This window comes from Cupressus sempervirens, chromosome 9 (genome assembly GCF_028749045.1).
Source record: "Cupressus sempervirens isolate cs-2001-9-10 chromosome 9, ASM2874904v1, whole genome shotgun sequence".
Classification (NCBI taxonomy): Eukaryota; Viridiplantae; Streptophyta; class Pinopsida; order Cupressales; family Cupressaceae; genus Cupressus; species Cupressus sempervirens.
Genome location: NC_143126.1, coordinates 699,969,067 through 699,989,462, shown reverse-complemented (window position 1 = coordinate 699,989,462; position 20,396 = coordinate 699,969,067). Strand labels below are relative to the sequence as shown.

Genomic DNA, 20,396 nt, shown 5'->3' with positions numbered 1-20,396 from the left:
TCGGTAGACACTACGAAGCTCGGTAGTAACTATTGGGCTTCACATTGTCTGTATTCACTCAGTAACCACTGTTCTACTCAGTGTAAACTACTGATCTTGGTTAACACTGAAGTTCTTGGTGGATGCTGGAAACTGAGTGTTGAGCTCGGTAACTTCACTTATTGAATAAGTGTTGTCACTAATGGCAGTTATAGTTTAATGCCAACAATGTGATTGTAGTAAAATCATCTTCTTCCCATCAGTTTACTAATAAAAAAGTTGAGGTCTTGGCCTTGCTTTTTGGTTTGGAACTTGCAAAATCACTTTCTATATGTAAGCTATATGTTGAAGGGGATTCATTAATTATTATGAATGCATGTATTAATCATCATGTATGTAATTGGTCCATCCAATATATATTACATTAAGTATGGTATCTTCTTGATTCAATCTCTGAATGTTACAACATGCATACTTATAGAGAAGGCAATATTTTAGCTAATTATCTGGCTAATTTGGGTACTGAAAGGGTTTTTATTAACTCTTTACTTTCCCTCTTAACCTCCTTGATCTCCCCAACTAGGTTAATATTATCACAATGGAATTTGTTTTAGAATAAGGTTGAGTCCTCTTCATGTTTTTTGATAGTATACCATGACTTCTCTATGATTTCACATGTTTTTTTCTTTTATGGATCTCACTTGCTCTTTTGAGATATTATATGCAAGTCAAGGTCTTGGACTACACTTGCATTAGATGGCCTCCTAATATCATGGTCTTAATTGAAGTTCTGGGTGTAGCTTACGGATGGTAATTTATGTGACTTTTTTTGTTGGGCTCTGGGTATTGTCTCTGACACCAATCAATGAATTGTATTAATATGAGTTTTGGGCTCTTTGTAATTACTATATTCTCAATCTGAGAATCTCTAGGATATGATTCATTAGTGTTGTTAGATACTCTCTATTGATGTAGCATTTCTTCTTCAGCATTCCTTTTTTGTATTAGGTAATGACCAAAAATTTTCTTTTCTGGTTCTTTTCTCCGGGAGCTCTTTTAAACCAGTTATTATTAATATAAATATAATGTTTCACCGAAAGAAAAAGATATAATAAATAGAGTAGTGCTATAGTAAACTCAAAATAATAAGTAAATTAACTTTCCTATAAAAATGTGTGTGAACCTCTTCCATAAAAAAATTATTAATAAAATAATAGTAGTTTTGAAAAAAAAAATTGTTTAAAAGTTACATAAATCATAAAAAACAAATTACAGAAATCATAAAAATAATTATTAAATGATGTGAACAATATAAAAAACTTTTTAATTGAAAGTCAAAATTTACAACCATACAATGACAAATTCAATGCAAATGACTTAGCAATGATATTTTTGGCATCTTTCAAATAATTGGACATTCTCATGTATGGTATTGCCTTATTCCTATAACATTTTTTCCCCATAATATCTAATTTATCTATAAAATTTTTAGAATATTCCAATGAAAAAGGTTTTTCTGAAAGTCTTGAGCAGAAAATTCTTCTCAACTCATACGAAAATCCCACGCTCCTGCAGAATCTTCACTCCTATATATCTGCAATCTCACAAGTTTCATTAATGTAAGTAACAAAAGCTAAAAGTCAAATAAAAAATGCAAAGTTTAAAAAATATAATGTGAATATGATAGATACCTTCCAAGCATCATAGTGGTTGCTTGTGGATTAGTTCCAGGGCTATCTCTGTAAGTGGAAGAATCGACTATCCTTATTCCAAGAACGCCTTTTAGTCGATATCTTTTATCAATTACATGGCCAATATCACAGCCTCCATGGAAATGCCATATGGTGCCAAGATAGTCTCTGCAGTACTTTCCTAGGGCCATCTCATCTGATTTATTCTTGGGTAGAGCTGATCCAATGAAATGTAGCCCACTGGTGCCATTAGAATAATTAAAGGCAAATCGCTGCAGAGAATTTGTTTCATAAATATCAGCTACTACCTTGAGACCTTGCACACATGTTTCCAAATCTTCAGGCTCAAAATAGTAGTTATAACGAACAGAAGGATTGTCTCTAGGATCCTTGCTAATTAGACTTAGATTTCCTCTTGATAATGGATAAGCTACTTTCAACAAGATTGCCCCTCCCGACCCATTTACAAAGGTAGAGCCATTTGAGGAAACTTCTTGGAGAAAGCTACTGGGATATATGTAGATCTTCGAATTGTTTAGTATGCCCACCACTTGTATGTTAGAAAAATTAAGTGGTATAGGAGATAATATTACTGCTGATGTAAATGGATTATCTTGAATCTTTTTTCCTACTGAAGGTACATGTTTTAAAACAGGTATATTTAATTTCTTAAGATCTTTGGAGGGACCTATTCCACTCAAGAGTAGAAGCTGAGGACTTCCCAAAGCTCCTGCTGATAGAATTACCTCACCCGAAGATGAAGATTCATCAAGTAGCACCTGGTAAGAAGTACCATTGATGGAATTGATGAATTCTATTCCACGAGCCTTCAACTTTCCTGCAACAAAGGTTTCAGAACAACGTTATGATCTAAACCTATGTTAGCAGAAAAATAACATTGATAGACGGTAAAATAAACATGTGAAGAAGCATTTCTAGGTGATAAAGACTTTCCATTTGCTAACAAATATATTAGATTAGGTCACGTCTTATTAAAAATATGCCTCCCTTTTAATGATAGTGTAGATAAAGCAGAATACAAAATATGAATGAGAGAAATTTTGCCCTCTGAATATGGTGGGTTTGAGTGAAATTTCCTAACTAAGGAGCCACCAAGTTTGAATAAGAGCATGAACAAAATATTTCTATTGACTTCGTTTGTTTGAATGTAGACTATGAAAATGATTTCAAGAATTTTATATATTTGTGTGCTTATTGTTCTATTTGGTTTGTCCAATATCAACTGTCATGTAGTATCAGTATTTCAAATGACCACGCTATTGTAACCTCACATGATTAATTCTAACTTCATCTAAACCTAAAAAAGGGCAATTAATCTCAGACTAAAAACAAAGAATCTTTACACAATTATTTACCTGGTGAAGATTTGAAGAGAACTCTGGAGACGGTTGCATTGAGGAGAACAACAATATTATCTGGGTTTGCATACTTCAGCAGATCTGCAGATGTGTGTCGTTTGCCATTGTTATCAAAAGTGGAGCCACCAATCTTTGTACCCTCCAAATGATCCAAAGTATACCCATTGTAAGGAAGCACTCCTGCTTCTAGAAGAGCTTCTTTTGCAGCTGATGACCAGACAGAAAGGGGATCTGGTCTAAATGCATTCATTTTCTCCACCCAGAGAAAAGACTCATTCACCAGTTTCTCATCCCAGCCAATTCCTCGAATATATTCCAAGCTTGCTCTGCTGTAAAACCCACCATTAATGGCAGTTCCACCTCCTAAAACTCTGGCTCTGTCAATGTGAACTCCGTCCTCTGTTAAAACTCCTTGAGCTATGGAAGTGTAGTTATCTTCTTCTGTCAATGGTTTCCCATAAGCGTCAGCGTTCTCAATGTCAGGATTTCCATAAGGAGAGCCTCCTCTCTCCAGTAACAAAACAGAGAAGTTTTGTGAGAGAGTTGCAGCGAGAGGACACCCAGCTGTACCTCCTCCAACAATGATGTAATCATATCTTTTTGCGGATGCTTTCTCAGCATCCAAAGTCATAAATGGGTATGGATAGATCTCAGCACCTACAATTTTTCCACCATAATCAATTGAGGGTGATACATAAGCTTTGAGCTTTTTGGGAAATTAATTAAAAACTAAAATTTTATCAAAGGATGAAATCTTTATGATCTGAAGGATTTATAGTAGGAAACAATTTTAAAAATATACCAAAAATACTATGCTTTTGCATATCTGAAACAAAATTAAATATTTCAATTTTATAGTACATTTTGTCCGGAGATACTCTGGGCTGATATATAATTGTAGCAGAGTGGAAAGTAATGATAGCCAGTGTTTAACAGTTTTTTTCCTCTTGTATTTTAAATTGTTTGTATTAAATGATTTTTAATTTTTAATTTTTTCTTTTTCTTTTTTAGGTTTTGGATAAACTTTATGATTATTGAAAAAAAGGAAATGATACAATTGAATCTAGAAAAGTCTTGAAGACTAGAAGATAAAAAGAGAAAGGAGACTCATTTATTTTAATTGATTTAAACGAAAGTAATAAGAAAGGAGTTAACAAAAGTTTAAAATATCAGATAAGTAAGATAATAAGATAATATCTATATAATTAAACTTTAATTCTTCCAATTTTATATAGAATTACTTATTATTAACATAATTTCAAGAGGTATTCTATGGTTATTGGTTCGGGGTTCCTGTCAAAATCCCTTTGTTTTTCAAAATTTAAAACTGTAAGTGTTGGGCCCTGGTTCCAGCTGGTTTTGGCTATCTTCAAAAGCCCTTTGAATTCGGTTCGCATTTTCCACTTGATGTTACTTTGAGGATCTTACTTTTGGTTTTTCCGATTTGAGCCCTATCCCACTTTATCTAATAGAACACAATCAAGGTTCAATTTACATTTTGAGCCGTAACAAGTGTTAAGGCTGGTTTGAGTGCATCTTGGTGGAAGTGCAAGAGTAATGGAGAGAATAGTCTGTAGGAGGAGTTTGTAGGTGCAGGTGGTATTGCAATAAGGAGGTTGGAAGAAAAGTGTTGCAAGTGCAAGGTCCCGCACATCAAAAAGGGGTGAGAATGAGATCACTCCCTTAACAAATTTGGCAAAATAGATACTCTTCAGTCCTTAGATCTTAATGGAAGAAACCACACACAAACCTGAACCTTCAAAAATTACTGTCGACAGAATATCTATTATGCCTTTCTTTTTTATCAAAATATTTCAAATGTAGATTATTTTGTCATCCTTACCTAAAACAATTCTAGTATTTTCTTGTTATTCTAATATTAATGAATATATAAAAGGAACAAGTACATTTAACATATCTACTCCAATATTAATACGTACAATCACAATTTTCCATGAGGCGCCTGATCAAAAATGTATGATAACAATGTTATAGTGAAATATTAAATTTAAAAAATAAAAACGTGTACGAACCATAGGTGGGTGTCGCTGCGTGTATACTAGCGAGGAACAGGAGGCATGGGATGAGGACTAGAAGCTCCATTCTGGCTCACAAATCTCACAATCTCTTTCGTTTTTTTAATTTTCAAATCTGATTAGCGAGTTCCACCCATTTTATAACTCTCAAGTGATAATTAAATTGAATATTTAAAGATAAGAATGGAGAATTTTGTCACGCCAAGATATACAATATCGGTTTGAATTGAATATTTAAAGCCGTTTGTTGACCCACGATTAAAGATGAGAATAGAGAATTTTGTCACGGCAAGATTACAATTTTATTTGACAAATTAATTGCGTATTACTAGAAGTTTCAAATCACATTGAAGTCTCATATTTTATGATGAATATTTGATGTAATGCATGTGTCATTATGTTTAGTGCATAGATTGTTTTTTTCCTCTAGTCACCAAACCAAAAAAGTTGTTTCCGTTGATTTTGTTTGTTTTGGGTTGGGGATGAGGGTTTCGTTTTGGTCATTAATTAGTAAAATATTTGTATATAAAAAGGTGGATATTTAATATACTTTTAACAAAAGTGTAAGTATTAATTCTAAATTATTGAATTTAGAGTTAGATATTTAAATAAAAAGCTTAAAAAGTCGGTTAGTTAATATATTCTTATTTGTGCAAAGGTCATAGGAGTGAGGTGCAATGGGAAGCCATAGAGAATAGATGGATTTGCGTAAACTTTGGTTAGTGTAGCAAGGTTACATAAGGTCAAAAAAATCTAGTTACACATGGCATGAAACTGAATGTTGGGTCAAATAATTAGCTATGCATCAAGCTTGTGTTGGTTGTAGTTTAGATGGCTGGAAGATTAAAGCTAGAACAATTACACTCAAAGGGACACTCACAAATCATAGGTAATGCCATTGGAGAAGTAAAGTCTCATGTTTTCAGGGAAGAAATTGTGCGGTTAGGCTTCCTATCCAAAAAAGCTTCTAACAAAGAAAACTAAGTCACAAAGGTGGAGAAGTGGTACTTAGTGCCATTGGAGAAGTAAAGTCTCATGTTTTCAGGGAAGAAATTGTGGGGGTAGGCTTCCTATCCAAAAAAACATCTAACAAAGAAAACTAAATCACAAAGGTGGAGAAGTGGTACTTATGGAAGGGAGTCACAGTTGAATAATTCTTCAATGGAAGTCGCTAAGATGGTTAAAGTCCTATAGAAATGGAAAGAAAGCAAGGGATGACATGGGGGATAAAATTGGGATCCTAATTAGGGCTGATGTGTTACAATCTAGGTCATCGACTATTGCTTTCATTTGGCCACCCATTATATTTGAGGACCTATATAAAGGCTTGACTTCTTATTTGTAAAAGGGGGGACTTTTTGGGATTGTTTCTATGAGCTACATAGACAATAGAGTTTTCATTTAAGTTTGGTGAATACTTGATGTGTTTTAGTTATTTTTAATTATCTTAATTCTCTCATTTAGATTAACATATCTTAGATAAATTGCGGTGATTGTAGTAGAAAATATGATGGTGTTTTGATGAATTTATTTGGTTCATAATTTTGGAATGTTAGTTGTTTAAAGTTAGCCTAAACCTCATTCATGCATATGCTTAACTTCTATCACTTACACTATTATTTATGATGGTGTTTTGATGCAATGCAATGCAAGAGAATCCTTAAAGGACATGCCCTAGCCCCCAACAATTAACCACACACTGAAATACCAACAATAGCACAAAGATATTCAATGGAAACTAGGCAATGGGGAGGATATTCAGTTTTGGTCTGACAGGTGGCTATGTCAAAGCCCACTTTCTAACAACCCAGTTTTTGAGAGATGGGTGCAAGAATGCACAGAGCTGTATGGGTTTAAAGTAAGCAATTATAGGGTTGGTCAGGAATGGAGAGACCTTTCTTTTGTCAATGGTTTCCCATAAGCGTCAGCGTTCTCAATGTCAGGATTTCCATAAGGAGAGCCTCCTCTCTCCAGTAACAAAATAGAGAAGTTTTGTGAGAGAGTTGCAGCGAGAGGACACCCAGCTGTACCTCCTCCAACAATGATGTAATCATATATTTTTGCGGATGCTTTCTCAGCATCCAAAGTCATAAATGGGTATGGATAGATCTCAGCACCTACAATTTTTCCACCATAATCAATTGAGGGTGATACATAAGCTTTGAGCTTTTTGGGAAATTAATAAAAAACTAAAATTTTATCAAAGGATGAAATCTTTATGATCTGAATGATTTATAGTAGGAAACAATTTTAAAAATATACCAAAAATACTATGCTTTTGCATATCTGAAACAAAATTTAAATATTTCAATTTTATAGTACATTTTGTTCGGAGATACTCTGGGTTGATATATAATTGTAGCAGAGTGGAAAGTAATGATAGCCAGTGTTTAACAGTTTTTTTCCTGTTGTATTTTAAATTGTTTGTATTAAATGATTTTTAATTTTTAATTTTTCTCTTTTTCTTTTTAGGTTTTTGGATAAATTCTATGATTATTGTAAAAAAGGAAATGATACAATTGAATCCAGAAAAGTCTTGAAGACTAGAAGATAAAAAGAGAAAGAAGACTCATTTATTTTAATTGATTTAAACGAAGGTAATAAGAAAGGAGTTAACAAAAGTTTAAAATATCAAATAAGTAAGATAATAAGATAATATCTATATAATTAAAATTTGATTCTTCTAATTTTATATAGAATTACTTATTATTAACATAATTTCAAGAGGTATTCTATGGTTATTGGTTTGGGGTTCCTGTCAAAATCCCTTTGTTTTTCAAAATTTAAAACTGTAAGTGTTGGGCCTTGGTTCCAGCTGGTTTTGGCTATCTTCAAAAGCTCTTTGAATTCAGTTCTTGTGAATTTGGTTCTCATTTTCCACTTGATGTTACTTTGAGGATCTTACTTTCTGTTTTTCGGTTTGAGCCCTATCCCACTTTATCTAATAGAACATAATTTCTGAAGGACGACTTAGTGGTGTGCCAATAATATAGTTACAGCACAATCAAGGTTCAATTTCCATTTTGAACCATAACAAGTGTTAAGGCTGGTTTGAGTGCATCTTGGTGGAAGTGCAAGATTAATGGAGAGAATAGTGTGTAGGAGGAGTTTGTAGGTGCAGGTGGTATTGCAATAAGGAGGTTGGAAGAAAGATGTTGCCAGTGCAAGGTCCCGCACATCAAAAAGGGGTGAGAATGAGATCACTCCCTAAACAAATTTGGCAAAATAGATACCCTTCAACCCTTAGATCTTAATGGAAGAAACCACCCACAAACCTGAACCTTCAAAAATTACTATCGACAGAATGTCTATTATGCCTTTCTTTTTTATCAAAATATTTCAAATGTAGATTATTTTATCATCCTTACCTAAAACAATTCTAGTATTTTCTTGTTATTCTAATATTAATGAATATATAAAAGGAACAAGTACATTTAACATATCTACTCCAATATTAATACGTACAATCACAATTTTCCATGAGGCGCCTGATCAAAAATGTATGATAACAATGTTGTAGTGAAATATTAAATTTAAAAAATAAAAACGTGTACGAACCAGAGGTGGGTGTCGCTGCGTGCATACTAGCGAGGAACAGGAGGCATGGGATGAGGACTAGAAGCTCCATTCTGGCTCACAAATCTCACAATCTCTTTCGTTTTATTAATTTTCAAATCTGATTAGCGAGTTCCACCCATTTTATAACTCTCAAGTGATAATTAAATTGAATATTTAAAGATAAGAACAGAGAATTTTGTCACGGCAAGATATACAATATCGGTTTGAATTGAATATTTAAAGCCGTTTGTTGACCCACGATTAAAGATAATAATAGAGAATTTTGTCACGGCAAGATATACAATTTTATTTGACAAATTAATTGCGTATTACTAGAAGTTTCAAATCACATTGAAGTCTCATATTTTATGATGAATATTTGATGTAATGCATCTGTCATTATGTTTAGTGCATAGATTGTTTTTTTTCCTCTAGTCACCAAACCAAAAAAGTTGTTTCCGTTGATTTTGTTTGTTTTGGGTTGGGGATGAGGTTTCATTTTGGTCATTAACTTTGAATAATTTGGTGTTAGTCTTTGTAATTAGTAAAATATTTGTATATAAAAAGGTGGATATTTAATATACTTTTAACAAAAGTGTAAGTATTAATTCTAAATTATTGAATTTAGAGTTATATATTTAAATAAAAAGCTTAAACAGTCTGTTAGTTAATATATTCTTATTTGTGCAAAGGTCATAGGAGTGAGGTGCAATGGGAAGCCATAGAGAATAGATGGATTTGCATAAACTTTGGTCAGTGCAGCAAGGTTACATAAGGCCAAAAAAATCTAGTTACACATGGCATGAAACTGAACGTTGGGTCAAATAATTAGCTATACCTCAAGCTTGTGTTGGTTGTAGTTTAGATGGCTGGAAGATTAAAGCTAGAACAATTACACTCCGAGGGACACTCACAAATCATAGTTAATGCCATTGGAGAAGTAAAGTCTCATGTTTTCAGGGAAGAAATTGTGGGGGTAGGCTTCCTATCCAAAAAAGCATCTAAGAAAGAAAACTAAGTCACAAAGGTGGAGAAGTGGTACTTAATGCCATTGGAGAAGTAAAGTCTCATGTTTTTAGGAAAAAAATTGTGGGGGTAGGCTTCCTATCCAAAAAAACATCTAACAAAGAAAACTAAATTACAAAGGTGGAGAAGTGGTACTTATGGAAGGGAGTCACAATTGAATAATTCTTCAATGGAAGTCACTAAGATGGTTAAAGTCCTACAGAAATGGAAAGAAAGCAAGGGATGACATGGGGGATAAAATTGGGATCCTAATTAGGGCTGATGTGTTACAATCTGGGTCATTGACTATTGCTTTCATTTGGCCACCCATTATATTTGAGGACCTATATAAAGGCTTGACTTCTTATTTGTAAAAGGGGGGATTTTTTGGGATTGTTTCTATGAGCTACATAGACAATAGAGTTTTCATTGAAGTTTGGTGAATACTAGATGTCTTTCAGTTATTTTTAATTATCTTAATTCTCTCATTTAGATTAACATATCTTAGATAAATTGTGGTGACTGTAGTAGAAAATATGATGGTGTTTTGCTGAATTTATTTGGTTCATAATTTTGGAATGTTAGTTGTTTAAAGTTAGCCTAAATCTCATTCATGCATATGCTTAACTTATATCACTTAAACTATTGTTTATGATGGTGCTTTAACGCAATGCAATGCAAGAGAATCCTTAAAGGAGATGCCCTAGCCCGCAACAATTAACCACACTCTGAAATACCAACAATAGCGCAAAGATTTAGATCCACAACAATGTCATTTCTCATAATAGAATCATTAGATTCATCTTCAACATGTTTGGTTGTAATGTCTTTTGGATTACGACGAAATACATAAGCAATAACAAAAAGAAAATTGCAAGACCTCCCAAGATCCAAACTCTAGCTAGCTAGATCCACAATCTGATAGAAAACCCTAGCAAGAATATAATTTGTGGTCGCAAGCCACCAAAAAAACTTCTTGTTTTCCAAGCTGCAGCTACTATCTTTATGAGAAAAAAATTTGTTCTCTTAGCTACCCCTTCTTTCCTTCATGTTGGATGAAAATGATCATCTAATTTCCAAAAGACTCTCTACTTATACTAAGCCAAGCCACATGTCTACCTCGCATAATAGACATTAAATAAACACTCTCATTAAATACACCTTCAAGACACAAGTCATCTTGGCTACAATCATTAAATACATAGAATAAATAAATACTTAGGATAGGCCTAAAGTATATAATGCATAACTAACTCAGAAGACCACTTAAGAATATGTGCACATAGAAAGAGGTCCACGTTCCATCCAATGATCCAAATCCAAGAGTGTACACTCCAATTCCATCAGATTGAAGATCATGAATACAATCTCCAAAGTTTTCCAATAAATAAAGAACACATGACTAATAGTCACCAAACTGGTTGTAACTCCATGACGATAAATCCAAACTCTATGCCCACTTAGGAAAAGATTTCCCAATATGTCCCAAACACAACCCCAACCACACATACCATAACTCTATAAATCTGAGCTTGAAGCCCCTGCATACAAGATTGCTAACTTCCATAGGATGCTCCTACATCAGACACCTCAGGTGTAAAGAAATATATTCTCAATAGTTGGAAGAATATCTTTTAGGGTCCAAAACATAAATCCCAAACTGGTTCTTCACATACATGTCCTCCACTACACCAACTTGTACACGCTTGCCTTTGTTCAACTTTATTTTTGCAACTGTCTTCGGTCTACATAGATCTTCTTTCCATGCTCATCTATAACCCTTTCAGAATCCTTCAATTTAACTTGGCTACCAAAATGTAGGTTCCTCCTACCAAGTTCTACATTTTGCAAAGGAACTAGGAGAAAGAATCAGCGAATGCTTCATGTTACCCTTCTCAAAAATAAACATATTCTTGAAACAATCATGCACAACCCTCCAATCATACTGCCAAGGTCTACCATGTAATATGTGACAACAACTCATGTCCACAATATCACACAACACTTTATCAACATATTTCTTAATCTAAAAATTAACAAGACATTTCTTTCTCACTTCCAAAACATATTCATCTTGTAACCAACTAATCCTATAATTACAAGGATGTTTCATTATCGCAAAACCAAGTTTTTGATCCATCTCCTCAACAACTAGGTTATGAGTACTACCACCATAAACTATATTACATTCCAACATTTACCTCTAGACTTACAATGACTTCTAAATAAATTCCTCCTTTGACAAGGTTCCAATATCTTATTACCAATAAATACTCTTCAAATCAGCAAGCTATCCCCATCAAACTCAGGTTCATTCATAGGGTTCAACCTCATTCACCGGATAAATTCTTCTATCACTAGTCTTCTATGAACATTCAAAAGATCTATGACCTTCTTCACCACGTCTGTAGCAAGTACACTTAAATGCACCTTTTTTTTTTCTATTCCTTTGTTTAATAGGTTTTGGTTCATCTTCAACAATCTATTTATTCTTCTTAGCATGTTCCTTCTTCTCTTTCCCTCAAGAATTACCTTGATGTTTTCTCTTCAACTTCTCTTCTACCCTCATAGCATACTAACAAGAATATTTGAAACTAAAGAAATATTTATCATACCAATCTTGTCTTGGATATTTCAAATCTTAGGCCATTAATATATCTAGACAGTTTTTATTTGAATAACTCTCTATGTCTAGACCGAATAGTCAAATTATAGAACTCCTTAGTATAATCCTTCACAATCATGTCCTTTTACTTTATATTTTATAGTCTTTTAAACAAGTCAAGTTCATAATCAATAGGAATGAACTTGGCCTTTAACTTTTTCACCATCAATTTTTGCCTAGTGATCTTCATTTAACCTCCATCTTCTCTATCTCTTTGCAATTCTTTCCACCATAAAGAAACATGTCCTTTCAACTTAGTTTTTTTCCAACCTCACTTTGAGCGGATCTCCAATATCCTCTAACTCAAAGTAGTCTTCCAATTTTCCAATCTAATCAATTAGATCTCCAAGATTTAAAGTACCTAATAAATTAGAAACATCCATCTTGTGCTTTAGCTTCTATTGTACTCTGGATCTATCAAACTGACTAACCTTATCTCCCATAGGTCTCCCCATTCAATTAGTTATATCTTCTTCACTAGACATAGAAAAATCAAAGTCTTTAGGAGCTTCCTAATATTAATCCATAGTACCAAAATTCCTCGGTACACCCATAATAGCTCTCATGATCTCATTCTTCATCATCTCTACCTTAGATATAAAATTGGATCTAACCTTCTCTAAGATCTTGGTCTCCACAATATCATAGAGATCATTAGTCACCCTAGGGCCCAATATTCTTAGAGGCATCTTCCAAGATTATTGTAGACCCAAAGTGATAAAAACTAAAAAAATACACAAGATGAACCACATCTAACCTTCGCTTTGATAATCTCCAACTAGATCAAACCTTCACTTTGATAATATCCAACTAGATCAAACCTTTGTTCTAATACTATCTAATGGAATGCAAGGTAGGTGAATCCCAAAAGGAGATATCCTAGCCCCTAGTAATTAACCACGTAATGAAATATCAATATTAACATAGAGATTTAGATCCACAACAATGCCAATTTTCATAATAGAATCATAATATTTACATCCAACATTCATGAACATAAGGCCTTTTGAGTTATGACCAAATACCTAAGCAATAATAAAAATAATTCTATAAGACCTTGCAATATCCAAACTCTAACTAGCTAGATCTATAGTTATATAGAAATCCCCATGAAGAATACAACTTATGCTTGCAAGCCACTAAGAAACCTTCTTGTTTTGCAAGCCATAGCTACTAGCTCCACTCACAAACTTCCCCTTCTCAGTTACTCCTTACTTCATCCATGCAAGATGAAACTTATCCTTTGCACTCCACATGACCCTATACTTATTCTAAGCCAAGCTAGAAGTCATCCTAGCATAATAGAGATTAAATAAATACTTTCATTAAATACACCCTCAAGCCACAAATCAGCTTGGCTACAATCATTAAATACATGAAATAATTAAATACTTAGAAAACACCACAAGTTTACAATGCATAACTAACTTAGAAGACCACTTATGAATACGTGCACTTGGACATAGGTCCAAGTGCCATCCAATGATCCAAATCCAAGAGAGATCACACCAACTTCCTCAAATTAAAGCTCACTAAAACAATCTCCAAAGTCTACGAGTAAATCAAGAACATGCAACCAACAGTCACCACAATGGCTTTAGATCCAAAATGATAACTCCAAACTCTATCCACACATAGGACAACATTGTCCAATATGTCTCAAACACAACACCAACCATGCAAACACAAATTCAAGGTCGAAGCCCTAATATACAAGATCACTAACTTCACTAGGATTCTCCTACACCATGCTTGTAGTGGTATCAAAATATCTTGCATACACTTTCAAGATATCACGAGTTCATGCATAATCATATAAAAGTTATGTGAATTGGAGCTTGGTAATTAATGAATCTACCAACTAGAGTACCATCTATTGTTGGCACTACCCTTACAATTAGAAAATAATTTCTAAACCATTTTCCCTTTCATTTCAATATCCTTAGGATTAGAGCATAATTTATAAACCCCATTCCCTTTCATTTCTACATATTCTCTAAAAATATAAATGAAAGAACTACATTGCAAAACCTATATATTTTTGTGGTGTGGAGCCTAATCAAACTTAGAGGTTAACTTCTCTCACTTTATGCATTATGGTTTCCCTCCAGATTATTACCATAGGTGTTTGGGGAAGTCCCCCCAACCCTTGCAAGGTCCTAGGGTAGAGTTGGAGGTGCACTCCCTATCATAGTATAGGTTGGGGTTGAGGAGAAACACTCTGTCATGCCTAAAATACAAGGGTAAAACACAAATTTTTTTTGTTTTAATTAAAAACAATGATTCAAAGTTAATATGGTTGACAAGGTTTAGATGTAAAACCACACTGGAGTTAATTGTCTGCGGAGTTTAAGATTCAGATGGCCATAGGTACTATAAGGCTAGATGTAAGATCACCATAAATAAGTAATAGGTTTATGACTCAGTTTGATCATTTCGTCAAGGAGGTTATCTAAGTGAATGGAAGGTTCCTTAGAAAATCCAATAATAAATTTAAATGACTAATCCATTTGATAAAGTCATAACCTATAAATCTGTTTTAATGATATAATTGAATTATGAGGAATATACCACTAACCCTAAAGATGATTCAATTAGCTAGATCTCCTTTAATTAACTAATAACTTGATCGAATTTGGAAATTTAATCTTTTAGCATTAGAAGATTTAAACTCTAGAAGATTTGTAAAATCTACTATACAATGTGTGCTATCTACATTTTAAATCTTTAGTCTATAATCTAATAAAAAAACATTAAAATTGTTTTAATTGAAACATTCAAATTTCTAGTTAAAACTTTTTAAATTAAAACTAATTTAGTATTCTAACATCTAAAACACTATTATATACTAACATCCATACCAACATAAAAACATTATATCTCTCCTAATATTATCTATTATCTACAATTCTAACTAAATTTTAATATTACTCTTATACAAAATTACATATAAATTAAAATCCTAACTAACATCTGATATAATATCCTAAAACTTCATACTATCTACTTTACGGGTAAAAGCACAAACCTATGTCACCCTTTGTGATATCCTTAGGTGTTTCGATCAGAAGGCTTTCGGCCGGAACTATTTCGGCCAGAATAGTTCTGGCTGAACATACGTGGCGGTTTCACATGCCTACGTGACTCATACCATTCTGGTTGAAACCTATTCAGCCGAAACCGTTATGGCTGAAACCCCAAGCTGCAATAAAACTGTCATAAAGCTCTTGCGGCTATCATTGTAACTCTTGCAATTCCTAGATTTTTGGAGAGTGGGTCAAGTGTTTCAGCCGTAACTGGTTAGTGGTTTTTTCCTCCCCATTTTTTAATAGTTTTTAAATGTATTTTTTGATTAATAGATGTTAATTGTACTTAAAGTAGTTTTTTTTTTAATCTATTTTGTGACTGAAATACTTAAAATTGTTTATTTTTTAATATGTTTAAATTATTTAAATTATTTTAGATTGTTTTAGAATGGTATTTAAATTAATTTGTTAGCAAAAATGTAGTTAAACATGAGATAAAAATGTAGACAAACATTAGTTAAAAGTGTAGAAAAACATTAGGTTAAAATATAGAAAAACATTAGGTTAAAATGTCAAAAAAATTAGTTAAAAAATATTTTTAAAATGAGGTAAACATGTAGAAAAACATTAGTAAAAAATGTAGCAAACCTTTAGGGGACATTGTTCAGTTTCTAACATAACCTAATGGATCTAGAGGTGAAACAATAATATCTTATGGTGAAATTAATTTTGATATTAAATACACCTTCTAACATAACCCTATATTAACTACAATCATAACCCATACTACATTCTAACCATAACATAGGCCCTCTACTAACCGAAAGAACCACACTTAGATATTGATGATGTTCATTTTAACAACTAGTTATTGTTAGGTAATAATGAGTCTTACATTACCAAAAAACACATTGAGATCAGTTAAATGATATGTTTTTAGGTATGTTATCCATACATCTATGTCTTAAGGGGACAGAGGAGTCGTAATAGGTCATATTATTTGTTATAGGTTCTAATAAGTCTTAATATGTATTATTAGGATATAATAGGTCTTATTAGGTAATGATGATTCTTACATTACCAAATGACACATAACGACCTCATGATACATTTCTAGGTATTTTTATCCATATATATGTTAAGGGGACCTAGGGACTCCTACTAGGTCATTACGTCTATTATAGGTTTTAATAGGTATTCATATGTTTACTAGCACATAATAGGTATTGTCAGGTAATAATGAGTCTTTGTCATGCCCAAAATATAAGGGCAAAAACACACACAATTTTTTTTGATTAATTAAAATAATAAGGTCGACAAAGGTTTAGATGGTTAACTATAATGGAACTAACTAATCAAGTAGTTTGAAATTCAAAAAAAAATTGAAGGTACTAGAAGATAGAAGCAAGTTCAAATAATTTTAGAGGGGTGACAACTCGATTAGATACATAACATAAAATAGATGTTGGATGAACTTAAGTTTCTTAGTAACTCAATTTATTTAATTTAGAAGACGAATTCATTTAACATTAAGAGACTCTGAAAACTCAAGTAGGTCAATAAAATTTAACTATACTACCATGCTAACTACGCTTACTACATTTATCAAAATCTAACTAGCCTGAAGTAACATACCATAGAGACAACATTATTGTCGATGATACTATCTACATTTGAATTTTACAATTCTCCCCAAACACACCTATAACAATTTCATTCATTAATTCATCCTTTACAGTTTAAAATTGAAGACTAGAATTAATTCAATAATTCTATAAGTTAAATCTAAACTCTAAAATAACAATTGCAAGATTTAAGTTCAACATTAATAGGGTCCACATAAAAAATTAATCTAACAAGCTCACCATAGTATTTAACTAATTAATAAAACATTAAAATTATTCTAATTAAGATATTCTAATTTCCAAATTAAAATTTTAAAATAAACTAATTTAACATTAATATCATTTCTTAACAATAATAACAACTAATCCTAATTTTAAATTAACATACATCTCAAACTAACTAAACATAAATATTAACTCGAATGAACCTTGACTACTAAAACAAATTAGCTTAAATTAAATTTTAAACTAACATAATTTAGTACTAAAGATATATCAAAGTTAAATCAAATTATAATTATAATAATACTAATCTAACTAAACTAAATTTAAAACAAATTCAAACTATCTTAAAGATAAACATTAACTAAAATAGGATTTAACTAAATTAAATACTAATTACAACACTAACTTCTAACATAACTAAACCCAATGCTAACATTATAATATAAATCTACTAAACTAAACTACTACAATAATAACTAAATCTAAACTATCATAACTTTAAGATTCCCATGATACTAAGCTGACTAACAATCTATATCCCATACTAAACTTACTAACCTAAACTTAATATACTAACTTTCAAACAAAAAAGAAAGACCTCTAACATCATTACTACCCATCACATTACCCCATACCCACTATCCTACCCTATACCTACCCCTACTCACCCCCACCCTATGCCTAGTGGGCCTGCCCATGCACTGCCCAAGGCCTGCGCATGGTAGGTTCGTCCCCTGTCCTTGTGTGGGGGACTGCTCACGTAGAACCTGAGAATGGAGAGGGGAGTAAAGGATTTTCCCAATGTTTGGTTGATTTGTTTTTGTTTTAAACCAAACTTTATGCCCCCCCCTCAATACAAGTCAACGCATGGGGTTGGGGAGAATAGTATGGACAGTTCATCTTAATATTTTAATAATTTTCTTGCCCTCCTCATTACATGATTCGACCTCTGTACTGTTGGCAGGTGGTTGGGGATTTTGATTTATATATATATTTTTAATTTATAATGTGATTAGACCCGTACCTTGTCCATATGTCTAAGCAACATAGAGTTTAATGCCAAAAGTTTTATAGTTGAGATGTGAAATTTTAAAAGCATTAACATATATACTGATATTTTATATTCGAATTTGTTTAAGTTATACTGTTTATTGAATTAGCAATTTTTTTTAATTGCAATTCAAAGAAGAATAACTCAGAGAATATTCTCTGTGACAAGGGAAAATTAAAAAACTTCTCCATACATTTTCCAGAGAGGTCTTTTAGGCCTGGAGGTGCACATTTTGTTAGAAAACCAATTTTGACTAAGTATTGGCATAATATTTTCTTTACTAAAAATTCATTTTTTATCTTAAGAGTGCAAAGGGATATAACGTGTCTTACATCAAATAAATTATGTCTTATTTGTTCATTATGCCACAAGGTGAATCTCCCTTCCTTTCTGAATTCAAGGAATACATGATCTCTAGTTCAATTGATTATATTCAAAATGAAACTCAGCAATGAAGGTGCTAACTTGTGATTGCAAAGTAGGATTTCTAATTCATCTAATTACTTAACCATATATTGAAACTTCAACATCTCAATTTTCATTGTAATAACAAAATTGGAAACTTGGAGATTTATAATTTAGTGTCAATATCTATCAATCTATTTTCTCACACATATGCAAAATTTGAAACCACATAAGATCAATACAAGGAGGTATTCATGATCAATTTCTTTCTCTATTATTCATCCTGGTTCAAGGCTCCATCGAGAAAGAACCAGTAAAAAAACTCGATGTCTTTAACACTACATCAATTTCGATTACAATTTACATAATATTACAATTCATTGAATTTTCTTCAGGGATTCCACAAAAGAACTTTTATCAAACATTTTTATTGCATCAAGGGTAAACATGGAAGAGACAAGAACCAACATGGAGATAAACAACACAAGGAGATAAGCAAATTAAACATGCATTCCCACCCGGTTGCACAATAGGTCCAACAATGAACCAATATAGGGGAAAGATGGATTTTCTCAATAGGAGAAGTCAATCACCATACCTTCACTTAGCCCTTTCAGGGCTTAAAACTTCAATAATTTCCATTCTTTCACAAGGCCCTTTCGGAGCTATATCCACAAGGATTTTCATTCTTTTCCACATTCAAGAATTCTCAATAACAACAAGGTATGGGATGACAAGTAGGGGCCCATACACCCTACCCTTTCTCCCTCCTCTCTCCATGAGAGGAGACTCTACACTATTGAGGTCCAACTAATGCCCTTTCCCCAAGCATGGTCACTTCTTCCCTATCCAAGGGTGAGTGTTGCCAAAAACATCTCCATGAAAATGTCTCAAAAACAATCAACACACCAAGAAGGTATATGAATAAAATCAAAAGAAAACAAGATAAAAATCCCTCCCAATCCACCCCAACACACAACAAGAATGCAACATTACATAATGTCTCCAACATGATTCAAGCAAGATTCAAAACATGAACACACATAAAGAACCATTCATGGAGTGAAGATCTCCTACCTTCATAAAAGAGTTATGGCAATGGTGGTTTGAGAAGAGCTTCCCTTTTCTTCCTTCAATCTTCAAAACTTCCTCCAAAACTAGAGGATTGGGTGACAAAAAAAACTAAACTCTCCCAAAAATGCCTCTAAGTATGATCCTTAACTCCACTAAGCTTCAAGTAACTCAAGATGGAGGTTTGGTTTTACTAACCCAAGTAATGAACAACCCATTTTCGAAATCAACCTTGAATAGGGTTTTTGAGTGACCCTATGAGTCAACCTAGGAGGCTAAAGGGTTGGAAAGTACCCCCACCCATACCCTTACCCATAGGGATACTTAAATTTAATGTTTCTAAGCCTTTAAATGATTATTAGGAACAATTGAAAGTTAGGAGAATAGTAGGATCAAATTACAACCTTTAAAGAATTACAATATAAAATTAGCACAAAATTAACAAAAAATTTAGCTCTGTTTCTTCCATTGAGTTTTCTCGGCTAATTTTCCTGCACACTCATTGCACACATCAGTAGGTCCAAAACCACATGCATAATGTGAATTACATATTAGAGGAATTATATAAATTAAAGCATCCATTTCTCAATAAATAGTTGTTTATCTAATTCTACTCATATTTCTAACCTTTCGACTTGCATAACCAAATGTGTTAGTGTTGCATACATTTTTCTTCATCA

General features: G+C 32.8%; 2 protein-coding genes across 2 annotated transcripts; both read right to left on the bottom strand.

The window, feature by feature from the left end:
* Positions 1-1,282: 1,282 nt before the first annotated feature.
* Positions 1,283-5,237, bottom strand: LOC149540655 ((R)-mandelonitrile lyase-like). The gene is made up of 4 exons (XM_089801737.1): positions 5,083-5,237; positions 3,047-3,706; positions 1,671-2,508; positions 1,283-1,573 (listed from the first exon to the last, which is right to left on the bottom strand). The coding sequence occupies exons 1-4, from the start codon at positions 5,150-5,152 to the stop codon at positions 1,528-1,530; spliced, it is 1,614 nt and encodes a 537-aa protein (XP_089657863.1). The 5' UTR covers positions 5,153-5,237; the 3' UTR covers positions 1,283-1,527.
* Positions 5,238-6,948: 1,711 nt separating this feature from the next.
* On the bottom strand, positions 6,949-8,798 carry LOC149540654 ((R)-mandelonitrile lyase-like). The gene is made up of 2 exons (XM_089801738.1): positions 8,644-8,798; positions 6,949-7,202 (listed from the first exon to the last, which is right to left on the bottom strand). The coding sequence occupies exons 1-2, from the start codon at positions 8,711-8,713 to the stop codon at positions 6,964-6,966; spliced, it is 309 nt and encodes a 102-aa protein (XP_089657864.1). The 5' UTR covers positions 8,714-8,798; the 3' UTR covers positions 6,949-6,963.
* Positions 8,799-20,396: the final 11,598 nt, after the last annotated feature.

Coding starts and splice junctions, on each gene's coding strand:
- LOC149540655 (XM_089801737.1), bottom strand. CDS start 5,152: ATGGAGCTTCTAGTCCTCATCCCATGCCTCCTGTTCCTCGCTAGTATA. Junction 3,707..5,082: donor CGCAGCGACACCCACCTATG/GTTCGTACACGT, acceptor GAAAAATTGTAG/GTGCTGAGATCTATCCATAC. Junction 2,509..3,046: donor TCTCTTCAAATCTTCACCAG/GTAAATAATTGT, acceptor CCTTTGTTGCAG/GAAAGTTGAAGGCTCGTGGA.
- LOC149540654 (XM_089801738.1), bottom strand. CDS start 8,713: ATGGAGCTTCTAGTCCTCATCCCATGCCTCCTGTTCCTCGCTAGTATG. Junction 7,203..8,643: donor CGCAGCGACACCCACCTCTG/GTTCGTACACGT, acceptor GAAAAATTGTAG/GTGCTGAGATCTATCCATAC.